Source organism: Ovis aries, chromosome 2 (genome assembly GCF_016772045.2).
Source record: "Ovis aries strain OAR_USU_Benz2616 breed Rambouillet chromosome 2, ARS-UI_Ramb_v3.0, whole genome shotgun sequence".
NCBI classification, from domain to species: domain Eukaryota; kingdom Metazoa; phylum Chordata; class Mammalia; order Artiodactyla; family Bovidae; genus Ovis; species Ovis aries.
In genome coordinates, this window is record NC_056055.1 from 2,404,938 (window position 1) to 2,418,072 (window position 13,135).

At 41.7% G+C, this 13,135-nt stretch overlaps 1 protein-coding gene across 8 annotated transcripts in view; it reads right to left on the reverse strand.

Moving 5' to 3' along the window:
* CNTRL (centriolin) overlaps positions 1-13,135 on the reverse strand; it is an 89,912-nt gene that overhangs the window by 38,875 nt on the left and 37,902 nt on the right. For all 8 annotated transcript variants that reach the window (XM_027964049.2, XM_060410786.1, XM_027964048.2 and 5 more), the window contains 4 exons: positions 11,270-11,423; positions 10,034-10,254; positions 6,736-6,912; positions 3,343-3,477 (listed from right to left, as the gene is read on the reverse strand). In XM_027964049.2, the coding sequence (XP_027819850.1) occupies positions 3,343-3,477; positions 6,736-6,912; positions 10,034-10,254; positions 11,270-11,423 (687 nt within the window). The remainder of the gene's footprint in view (positions 1-3,342; positions 3,478-6,735; positions 6,913-10,033; positions 10,255-11,269; positions 11,424-13,135) is intronic.

Consider the following 13,135-nt stretch of genomic DNA (forward strand, 5'->3'; position numbering starts at 1 on the left):
AAAAATAAGACTAGAGGTGTGTTACGGATGAAGTAGGATGGGCCATGCGTTGAAGATGAGTGATACATACATTCGGATTCACCTCAGTATTCTACTTTGGTATATGCTGGAGAATGGACACAACTCAAAGTTAGAAAAAACAGAAACAGAAACACCTCCCCATGGCACCGAAGCTTCTCTAACAGCTCACAATACTCTGTGGGAGTATCTGTTATACGCGAGCATATCTTCACTAACAAACTAGTGAACACGTCTAGACCCCAGAATTAAATCCAGATAACGTCTCTTTCAAGTGAAAAAAACAAAAAAAAAAACTGATAAAATTTCCCTAAATTAGACAGAAAAACAGTTCTACATCCCAAATACCTATATGCTACTTCAATGATTAATTTTCTTCAAACCTGGTATAATATTGGGTTTTTTGTTTCAACACTGAACTTCCTGATGTTCAAGCTGGTTTTAGAAAAGGCAGAGGAACCAGAGATCAAATTGTCAACATCCGCTGGATCATGGAAAAAGCGAGGGAGTTCCAGGAAAACATCTATTTCTGCTTTATTGACTATGCCAAAGCCTTTGACTGTGTGGATCACAATAAACTGTGGAAAATTCTGAAAGAGATGGGAATACAGACCACCTGACCTGCCTCTTGAGAAATCTGTATGCAGGTCAGGAAGCAACAGTTAGAACTGGACATGGAACAACAGACTGGTTCCAAATAGGAAAAGGAGGACGGTCAAGGCTGTATATTGTCACCTTGCTGATTTAACTTCTATGCAGAGTACATCATGAGAAATGCTGGACTGGAAGAAACACAAGCTGGAAGCAAGATTGCCTGGAGAAATGTCAACCACTTCAGATAAGCAGATGACAGCACCCTTATGGCATAAAGTAAAGAGGAACTAAAAAGCCTCTTGATGAAAGTGAAAGAGGAGAGTGAAAAAGTTGGCCTAAAGCTCAACATTCAGAAAATGAAGATCATGGCATCTGGTCCCATCACTTCATGGGAAATAGATGGGGAAACAGTGGAAACAGTGTCAGACTTTATTTTTTGGGGCTCCAAAATCACTGCAGATGGTGATTCCAGCCATGAAATTAAAAGACACTTACTCCTTGGAAGAAAAGTGATGACCAACCTAGATAGCATATTCAAAAGCAGAGACATTACTTTGCCGACTAAGGTCCATCTAGTCAAGGCTATGGTTTTTCCTGTGGTCATGTATGGATGTGAGAGTTGGACTGTGAAGAAGGCTGAGAGCCGAAGAATTGATGCTTTTGAACTGTGGTGTTGGAGAAGACTCTTGAGAGTCCCTTGAACTGCAAGGAGATCCAGCCAGTCCATTCTGAAGGAGGTCAGCCCTGGGTGTTCTTTGGAAGGAATGATGCTAAAGCTGAAACTCCAGTATTTTGGCCACCTCATGCGAAGAGTTGACTCACTGGAAAAGACTCTGATGCTGGGAGGGATTGGGGGCAGGAGGAGAAGGGGACGACCCAGGATGAGACGGCTGGATGGCATCACTGGCTCGATGGACTCGAGTCTGAGTGAACTCCGGGAGATGGTGATGGACAGGGAGGCCTGGCGTGCTGCGATTCATGGGCTCGCAAAGAGTGGGACACAACTGAGCTGAACTCATACGGTGAATTCAGCATTACAACGAACAGGTCTGTCCACCTGGAGTCTCTTATCTGTAAACTGTCTCTGCCCTTTGCCCCGAGGCACCCATATTTGCACTACTATCTAATCCTGGTTACAGGTGATTTGACCCAGGACAGCCAACCCACTGATTAGACAGAGAGTTCTCACTCCCTCCAGTATCAGAACCAAAATCCTGTCCAGCAAGTCTGCAGGAGAGCGAGTCCTGTAAAGTTACACTGGCGCAGGCCTGGAGTCGATGCTGGGTCCAGGGAGACAGAGCAGGAGGAATGAGAGCCGCCTGGATGGGAGGCTGACAAAGCAGCTCTGGTCCCTAGCAAGCTGCCTGTCTCCTTCCTTGAGCTAGCATTAGTAGGTTTTGGCTCACGGCAACTCAACGATTTCTGACGAAGATAAATGCAGAGTTTAATTTGAGCTCCGTATCAGGAGTTTAGAAGGCCAAGCAACCAAACGACCCAGTTCCAACTAAGAGAATCTCATAGCATGGACCAGCATTCTGGAAAGCTGATCTCAGTTTCTCCTTTGGAGAGAAGGCTCCTGAAGTCCTTTACTTTAACAGATATATACTGAAGTACTTAGTGTTGAAATAAAGAGGTATGATATTTTCTTTAAAGTATCCCAGCCAAAAAAAAAAAAAAAGTGGACTCACTGAAACAAGAATAGCAGAATGTTGCAACCGGTTGAGCTGAGTGAGCAAAGGGCTAAGGGTATTTCCTCTTTGATTTTGTAATGATTTGCAAATTCCCATAGTAAAAATAAAAGAATACCTAACAAACACAGAACTCACACAAGAATAGAAAGCATGTATATTTTTTATGATATTCACTTCAGAAGCTGAAATGATAGCAGTAAAAACAAGATTCCAGGTAACTAGATCTACTTAAACTTTGAGAAAAAAATATTCTATGCATTGGGAGAAAAGAGAGAGAATTCAGGTGAGCTTATATAGTCTTATTTGTCACAACCCCCCTACATGAATTATTGGAGCCCTCCTCACAGATAAGCACAACTCTGCCCCTCGGTCTCTGGTGAAGGGGAACAGCTGGCGCCTCAGCTGTGAGGCCCCCAACCCCACAGACCTGGAAGCCTGTGTGCTGGTCCAGGTACTCATTTTTTCAGGCACCTGTCCTCTTTGAGAACGTTTAATTACCTGGAAAATCCTGTCCACCTGCTTCTCCTGCAGTTTATGGGGCAGGTTATTGTGAAAATAGCTGTAAAATTAATATGCCCAAGAAAACTCTCACAAATGTAAAATGATATCACTTCTGAGAAGGAGACTGTGAAAGCTTTACAATTAAGAAGTTCTAGTTATATTCCTGGATAATTACAAGAATATTTCAGTGGAGGAAGAATGTGTCCAGCTGCGTACTTTAGCCCAGGCTGGTGACAATGGTGTCATTAGGGGGAATGCAAGGCACTGCTGCCATCCATCAGCTTACAGTGTTCTCGGTTTAGGATCAACACAGCCTGCATCTCTCAGCACCATCATAACCACACAAAGGACACGCACAGTAATAATCTCAGAACTCTGGGCTCACGAGGAACAGAAGCTACGGGGCTATCCTAGCTCAAATTCCTTTTTGCAAATAGCTTACTGCATGTCAGAGCAGGTTGCAGAGTGTCTGACTAATGGATGGCAGCATCTTCGGGCGTCCCAAGTAAGAATGCATTTGGAGCCAGCAAGTCCCTACCTGCAGCTGTTTAAGCTGGGTGCGGAGCTCACTGTTTTCTTGTTCTTTTTCTTCCGAGAGCTGGGCTTTTCCCAGGGCATTCTTGAGGGCTTGTTTTTCTTTCTCAAGTTCTGTTTGTAGAGTTGACTGTTCTAGCTATTGCCATAGGAAGCAATGATACAAAAAAGTAAAATAGCAATAATTTATGATCTTATAAGGCATAAATAAACTGAAGGGACTTAGCACATATGCATAAACTTACATACACATGCAATCCCTTGGGAGCTTTGGTTTTATAATTCAGTTTTATGTTTGTACCTCCAAATTAAAAGGCTCAAGGTAGGGTTTTCACAGGCCTCCTTCAACTATTAACACATAAGGACGGGTAAGCATCAGAATCTCCAGGAGGGAGCCCAGATACCAACCTTTAAAAGCTCTGTGAGGGAGTCAACAACTACTGCTCTCCCTTCCCTTAGACCCGTATTTCTTACACTGTGGTCTCAACCACCTGCACCAGAATCACTGGGCACGCTTGTTAAACGCGTGGAGGCCCAGTCTCCATCGCAGGCTTGATGGGCCAGAGTTGCTAGGACACGGCCCAGGAACCTGCATTTAACATGCATCACAAGTGACTTCAATAACTAAAAGGTGCCAATCAGAGGCCTGTACAGCCGAGAGAGACGGTCTGTCACGCCCGTGCTCTCCACGTGCAGCTGGAAGACCAGTGCTGGTAGTCTTGATGCCAAGGAAGGGAATGCCCTTTTAAATGCCACATGAATTTGAGAAAAGGCCTATTTTTGTCAAGACTTATAAGAAAAATTAAAAAAGGACAAGGGAAGTACAAAAGAGTTTTAAGCTAGTAAGGGCTGGCTTAAACATTTAAATTTTATTTCAAAGGAGATATCATCTAGAAATTGTATTTACTATTAGTTACAAAATATATTAATATTTACTGCTATTTTAATTGTTTTTCTTTCCAATCTCCTCTTTTCCACACTCTGATCAGGTCAACTACAGTTTTATAAAACTTGGTACTCTTAAGAAATATAATGCTGTCAATCAGTAAATGGTCATTTAGTATCTAATAAGTAAACGAATGGAAAGTAACACAATTATTATAATAAGCCAACCTATTTTTATTTCCTTTTCTAATCATATGAAAGCGATTTTACATGAATTCCTGGGATTCAAACTACTTCAATTTTTAATTACCTTATTCTTAATTGACATATAACTGATTTATAATGTTTCAGTGTACAAATACACACCTATTCTTTTTCAGATTCTTTTCCATTATAGATTATAAGATACTATATACAATCCCCTGTGCTACAGGGGGGTCCTTGTTTGCCTGTTTTAAATACAGCAGCATGCATATATTAATACCAAATTCCCAATTTATCTGTCCTCTTCCCTTTCCCCTTTGGTAGCCATGAATCTGTCTTCTACGACTATGAGTCCATTTCTATTTTGTAAATAAGTTCACCTGTATCATTTTTTTTGATTCCACATGTAAGTGATCTGTGCTAACTGTCTTTCTCTGATTTACTTCACCTGGTATGGTCATCTCTCGGCCTCTCCACTTGACTGCAAATGGTATTTCATCCCCTTTTATGGCTAAGTAGCATCACACACACGCTGCATCTTCTTTGTCCATTCATCTATTTACATTCAAGTTGCTCCCAAAGTCCTGGTTACTGCATCAATAAACAGTGCTGCTGTGAACACTGGCCTGCACGTATCTTCTCAAATAGTTGTCCTCTTTTCCAGATATAGATCCAGGAGTGGGATTGCGGGATCATACAGTAACTGTTTTCAGTTTTTTAAGAATCCACCATACTGTTCTCCATAGTGGCTGTACCAACTTACACTCCCCCCAAGAGTGCAGGAGGCCCCCTTTTCCCCAGGCCCTCTCCAGCATCTACTGTTTGTAGATGATGGGCATTCTGACTAGTGTGAGGTGGTACCTCACTGTAGTTTTGATTTCATTTTTCTAATAATTAGCAATGTTGAGCATCTTTTCCTGTGCCTGTTTCAAACTATCTTACCTTACTTAACTTTCACCCAGTGAGAAGCTATTAACCCTCCTCAGGTGCAGGTACTGGAACAGGCACCTGCAGTCTGGGCATTCACTGTGCTCTGAGTCTAGCAGGAGAGACAATCTAAACAGATTCTGATTTCACATGCAGGATAAAATGCTTTGAACACAAGTTAAAGGAAAATCAGAGTCCTGAACCCAGAGTTTCAGCAGATACAGTGGAAGGTCTGAGTGGGCTTCCTGGTAGAAAATGCAACCCATTTGTCTAACAGCTAAACAAAATTGTATTTTAATGAGATCAAGAATATACTATAACTGGTCACTGTCTGCCTCTCTGCCCTTATTCCTCACTCTCATCCCTACTCCTCTCCTCATCCCTGGCATATTGGAGGCATACTTTCAGCATTTCAAATGCATTATGCTCTCTCTCCTTGCCTCTCTGCCTAGAACACATCCCTTACCTCTGCTCATCTCACCCCTGCTCCCCGTGCACAGCCAAACCCTAGTCATCTTCCAAGTCTCGGCTGAAACATCATTACCATGGGCAGTTTTCCCTGACCACTGCTCCCCGAGCACAGGGCCCTACCCCTTTCTCCCTCTAACACCTGTTTCACCCACCAGACTGTCAGCTTCACAAGGACAGTAACCATGGCTGTGCTTCTCTCTACAGCACCCAGGGCATCTGGTCTTTAATGGCCAATCAATACGTATTTATTGGGTGAATAAATATTCATCTAATTTTCAAGGTATAATTTAAACTCGTGAATGTTTCACCCAAACAAAACAGAAAGTAGCACGGTAAAACTTACTATCAACTTGAAAGAGGTCTCTTGAAGCTGGTTTGAGAAAGAAAAACTAGAATTTAGTGATTACCAACTGTTAGTGCTTCCTGTCCACTGTCTCACTTATCCTCACCATAGCTCTCATGACAGAAGAAGTAAGTATCTGTCAGAAGCTCAGAGCCATGAGGTGACTTGCCCGCTTTCACACAGGGGCCATACTTGGGCTCAGGCCGTCTGACTCCAAACATGTGCTCTTCTCACCGCATCACACTGTTGTTTCGTTGCTGAGCTGTGTCTGACTCTTCTGAGACCCCATGGACTGTAGCCTGCCAGGGCCCTCTTGTCTATAGGGCTTCTCAGGCAAGAACACTAGAGCGGGCTGCCACTTCCATTTCCGGGGATCTTCTCAGCCCAGGGCTTGATCGCACCCGCGTCTCCTGCATTGTGGGTGGATACTTTGCCACTGAGTCACCGGGGAGGCCCATCAGTCCACATGGGCTTAAAAAGGGTTTAATATTAGCGCAAATGAAAGGAAAGCTGTTATGTTAAGGCCCAGGCTACTTGGTTTCTACATGGCTTCATGCTCTTACTCACCTGGCTGAGCCTTGCTAGTTTTCCCAGCTCTTCTTTGAGCTGGCTGGCTTCGGCCTCCCTCATCCTCAGCTGCGCCTCTAACTCAGCCTCGTAGGCACTGAGGTCTCCGTGGGTCTGCTGCAGGGACGCATTCACCTCATGCTGCTCTTGCAGGGCACTTTCTAGCTCCGCAAGCTCCTGTAAGGATTCAGTGTATGTGTAAGTACAGAACCCTCATCGTGCTGCTTAAGCATCTGCAAGTCATTATAAGTAACCCGAGCACTTAAACCAAATGCTGGCCAGCCACTGCTGCCCAGGCACAGACAGCATTCACTGGCGATATGATGAGGCTGCAGGCTGTGTGAATCTAGGTTGGAAAACAAAACCCTGACTGTTATCAGAAAAATCAGCAAGCTACAACGTGTTTTTCAGAGTAACCAGCTGTGATCCTTTAAACGAGTCTTATGTATTCATAAAAGAAAAAAAAAAGAGGATAAAATTTAAGGCCTTTTTTCCTTCAGACATTGGAATAAATATTTTTACATTCGTTATTTCACTATACCCGCATAGTAACTATGTAAGGCAAGGTATTATCCCAGATTTACAGATGAGGAAATGGAGAATGAACATCAAGATAAACAGCACCGGGCTGTGCAGCTAAAAAAACGATGAGTCAGAATGTGAACTGAGATTTCTGACTCCAAAGCCGAAACTTTCTATTAAACCATAGTATGTTCACTTACCAGAAGAACAAAGTGGGACTAGCACTCTCTAATATTAAGGATGATAGAGAAACCTAAATGAATGTTGACAACTATAGTACATATTGATTAGTATGCCATAGTTCTGATCCCTTTTAGTCCATTTTTTTTAATGATTAAACATTATAATTTTCATCTATTTATTTGGGATCTTGAAGAATTAGACCAAACTGCTCTGGATCACAAAGGAGCATCTTGTGATGAGGACTTCTACAGAAGAGTTTCTCAGTGGGTGATAACAGACCAGCTGGCATCTGAATCATCTGGGCTGCTGGTCCAGGATGCAGATTCTCCATAAAACCAGGAGGGAATTAATATCCAGAATATATAAAGAGCTTCTACAAATCATTAAGAAAAAGACAGGCAATCCAACAGAAAAAAGTGGGCAAAGAACATGAAGAGGGAATTTACTGGAGAGAAAAACTGAACGGCAAATAAACAGATGAAAAGTACTTAACTTCTCCAGTAATTAGGGGCAAGTGTAGTTAAAACAAGACATTACTTTGCACAGAGCATCGAGGAACAAGTTAAACCAACCATGAGGAGACAATCAGACACACCTAGAAGGTGGGACACCATACAGAACTACTGGTGGGTTCTACACAGACACACACAGCTGTGCAGCTCACCCCTGGCATAAACGGGAAAACGGCTCAGGGAGTAAGCAGCAGGAAGGACCTGCTGTTGGCTTTCCAGGTGCAATAAGGGGACCACAGCGATGGCAGAAAACAGCCTCGTTTAAAGAGAGGTGGCCTAAAGGGATGATGTCTTAACACCTGCAACTTTCAAATGACCCAGCAAAATATATATATATATATGTATATATGTGGTAAACTATTTGTTTAATTTAGGAGAGCACACAGAAGCTCAGTGAACTCTTCTTTCAACTCTCCTGTAGAAGTTAAAAAAACACAAAGATCATTTCAAACCTAGCAGATTGGGAAACATTAAGTCTGGCAAAATATTATATTTCCTGAATTTGATCCTTATTCTGTGCTTTCGTTAGAAAATGTCCTTGTTCTTAGGAAAGACATGCTGAAGTATTTCAAAGCTAAAGAGCATGACTGCCTACAACTAATTCTAACATGATTAGGAAAAAAATTAATATAAAAATATACATAAAATCATGTAAAATTAAATATGAGATAAAGCAAACGTGGTAAAGTATTACTCGGTGATTCTGAATGGAAATTACAGTGAGTAATTCTTGCAGCTCTCCTGTGTGCTTGAAATCGTTTCAAAATTGAGGCTTTTACAGAACGACAGTCAGATGGCAAGCATGCGGTGTGATGGCAGCCTCACACTGCGGGTGGAGCAGAAACTCACAGAGTGAACATGGACAGCCATTCGATGACGTCTAGTGAACTGGAGGAGGCGCACATACCTTGACCCCCAGTCCCCTGTAAGCACAGTCCCCATGCTCCGGATGTATGTAAGAATGTCACTCTCAGTATCATAATAGCGAAAGACTAGAAACCATCTCAATATCCCCCAAGAAGAGGATGAATAAGCAATAAATTCTGCGGTACACACAGACAATGGGATGCTCCAAACATCAAAATAAGTAAAGTAGAGCTAACTGTATCAATGTGCACAATTCTCAAAAGTGTAAACATGAAGGAAGAAAGGAAGTGGCCAAAGAATACACTATGTGCTTTTTATATAAATCCTAAAATGATGCTGAACAGCACTACATATCTGTATAGATGGACACACATAAAATAAAGGAAGAGATATACAGGGAAATAATAGCCATACCCAGGGTTTTGCTACTTCTAGGAGGCAGTACACAGAGGGCTTCAAGTATGTCTGTTTTATTTTTTAAGCTGAGTTGTTGGTACATGGTGCTAAATATTTTTGATATTCTTTTAAAACACATTAATTCAAATTTCCAAAGACAGCCCTACTGGGGATGAGGTTTGGGAATCTGGATTCTCTTGCAGTATAAAGTTTGCCAAACAACTAAAACAAAGCAAGTGAACTCTCTGAATGAATGTCAACAAACCAAGCATGGAAGGGTTAATTTACGACGCCGTGTCCATCTTGTCATCTGTAAAATAACACTAACATCGTGAAGTAATAACAATAAGAAAAATTATGTTGTACTTAATTTTGCTGCACAAATAATAAAATATGAACATCTAATATAGTAATTATAATAGCTGCTGCTAAGTCGCTTCAGCTGCGTCCGACTCTGTGCGACCCCGTGGACTGCAGCCCACCAGGCTCCTTTGTCTATGGGATTTTCCAGACAAGAGTACTGGAGTGGGTTGCCACTGCCTTCTCCTATTATAATAGCTACACTTTCTTATTCTTTCAAGCTATTTGAGCACAGTACTTTTCAGGGATAGAAATTCTGCTAAAATAATCTTCCTTTTCTTAGTAAAGTAAAAAAAGTCATTCCCAGCACATCACAAAGGGGAAAAAAGCCCAAAACACAGGACAGCCACTGCCGCTTCTGCCACTTCCAACCGCAGCGTCGCCAACGTCCTTAACTTCATTTGGGCACCATCGACTTCTGAGGCTAAGGAGAGCAGACAGGAAGAGACAAATCATACCTTCCTCATGTTTTCTGCGTCTAAGGCAACTATTTCCAGTTGGTCCCTTTCCTGCTCGACCTCCGTCAACCTTTGCAGCAACACCTCTTTCTCATCCTGCAGCCTTCTGCACTCGCTCTGGGCCTGAGCGGCCTGGCCCTTCACAGTCCCCAGGTACTCTTGCAGCCCACTGATGACACCTTCCAAGTCCTTCTTCAGGGCTTCATTTGCTGCTATCTGGCCTAAGCAAGACAGAGAAAGGGGAGGTGATGGTCTATACAAGAAGATGCTTTCAGGATACATTATTACTGCATTTAGACTCCTTAGCTATTTGTTACTAGCTAAGAATGAAATTTGATTCTAATAATGATTTCCTACTATCTTATTTTTCATATTTAAGATACAATAATAGCTTCCCCCCTATTATCCATGGTACGGGAGTATCAAGCACGTATACAGTAAAAATAGTATGATCACTGGCATTGCTTATGAAATGCTTTAATTCATGCTGTAAAAAGTTTCAAGTAGTAATTTCCAAATAAAATAATGAAGAATGTGCAACAAAACTGAGCTCTTACTACTGGACACGGAACAGAACCAAGTCAAAGCCAAGATCAGCAGCAGTAACCTATAACCTGAAGACTTAAAAAAACCACCACCAATCACATCCTGGGTGACTGCCTACTATGTCCAGGCACTTTATGAACACTATCTCATTTAAACCTCTCTAAAACTAAATGATCACGACAAAAATAACTTGTCCCAGGTCACACAGCTGATAACAGTAAAACGAGGCCTGGGATCTTTTTACACCAAGTCAAGGTTCTCATCACTACAGTCTAGTATCTTCCTCTTCCACTGTTTCAGCAATGCCACGATTTAAATTTGCATTCCAAAAATAGATTCTAAAATTCTTTTCTGCACTCTCCTTATAACCAGACACTGAGTGCTTGATAGCAGGGATAAGTCACAAGGATTTTATGCCTTAGAAGAAGACAGTCACATACCAGTGTTTATCATGATCACGTATGCACTTCCTGCCACAGTAACCTGACTCACTAGGACATCAACCCAAGAAAACCAAAATAAAAATTTTTAACTTTATTAAACATTTTTGAGAACTCTGTAAATATTTCACTATCAAATACTAGCACTAACAGCTGCAGCATATTCAGCTGATATTTGGATTAACGCCTGTCATTTGTCTTTTACTAACACTGAAACTGATACACCTCAAATCCTGCTTAGAATTCTCACCTTCAGTAAGCTGTTGTTCAAGGTCCTTAATCTCTTCAGTTTCTTTAGCAATTCTAGAAAGTATCTCGTCCAAACGGCTTTCAAGTTGTTTGTACTGCTTGTTCATAATGTCAAATTGTTGTTCTTTACCCCTTTTCTGAGCCTTCATATGGCACTATATAGAAAAAAAATCCAAATTCTTTTAATGTTTATAAAAATAATAATCCTTAATAACACTTCTAAGGAAGAATGGGAAAGAAAATGTAACGATTTGCATCTGTTCTGTGTCAGACACTGTGTCGTTTTCACATGAGCTGCTTTCTCTGAGACCCCAGGGACTGCAGCGCGCCAGGCCTCCCTGTCCATCACCCATCCCTGGGGCTTGCTCAGCCTCATGTCCATCAAGTCAGTGATGCCATCCAACCATCTCATCCTCTGTCGTCCCCTTCTCCTCCTGTCTTTAATCTTTCCCAGCATCAAGGTATTTTCCAACGAATCAGCTCTTCGCATCAGGTGGCCAAAGTATTGGAGCTTCAGCTTCAGCATCAGTCCTTCCAATGAATACTCAGGACTGATTTCCTTTAGGATTGACTGGTTTGATCTCCTTGAAGTTGAAGGGACTCTCAAGAGTCTTCTCCAACTCCATAGTTCAAAAGCATCAATTCTTTGGCACTCAGCATTCTTTATGGTCCAACTCTTACACCCATACATGACTACAGGAAAAACCATAGCTTTGACTAGATGGATCTTTGTCAGCAAAGTAATGTTTTTATAATATTTTGGGGGAGATAGAGACATGAAATAAACTCTTCCTTAGAATTCAATTTTATTTCCAATTCTTTATACAAAGAAACATTTTGCTTTTAAGTTCTATAAACTGGGAGTTGAGAGAGACCTCAAAGACCATTTAGGCCAGTGATCCTCAAGACGGAGGGCCCTAGGGAGGCACGCCCTTCTCCTCCAACCACTACATATATTCCTGGTAGAAAAAAAGCTTTCACACACCCACATCGACCTTGACAGTCACTGCTTTAGGGAGCTGCTGCTAACTGAAAGGACTGGATTGCATTTCTCAGGTGTGCTGGGATAAAAACCTGAGAACCAATGCTCTAGTCTACCTCTTTCTTTCACGCATGAGGATGGAATCTCAGGTCCACCAAATGACTTGCCCAGGTCTCCTCAGGCGACTGTTCATATGGAGACAAAATGATTCCCCAGAGAACCTGTGTCCTCCCACACACACTCTCAGAGCTCTAGCTTGCCCCCACAGGATCAGAGGAACAGGACAAAAATAAATCAAGAGAAAGTGATCAGGAGAAAGAGCTATATCCATCTGAGTAACAAACTCCATTCTTCTCAAGTCTAAGACTGTAATTTCACTATAAAAGAACAGTCCTCAGCTTTACATGCTGTTGCCTCCAAAGACAAGAAAGAAAGTCTCTTCATTTCTGAAGAACAGATGAGAGCCAGCTTGACTCAATGGGATTTTCAAAACTCCTCCTACTCTCCCAAAATACCCATCTGAAATCTTTCTCAAAAGGTAACTAAAGATAAAAGCTTAAATTCTGAGTAAATTTAGGATTTTTGTGGCTCAGAGTAAATTTTTAAAATCTTCTGCCCTCATACTTGTATCAATAAATCTTAAAAATTCACCATTAAAACTTCTACTGAAATCTCTACATGCAGGACAAAAAATTAGTTCAATACGTCAATGATCTGCATTAAACACATGGGAGCAAAAGTATATTCAGCGATCTTCCCTACCGTGGAGCTCACAATAGAGGTATTGTAAAAACAGGAACTTACATCTCTGACTCCTCCTCCTTTCTAAGTCCTCGTACAGAGATCGAGAGAGAGAAAATGGTCATACCTTAACTTAGAATGTGT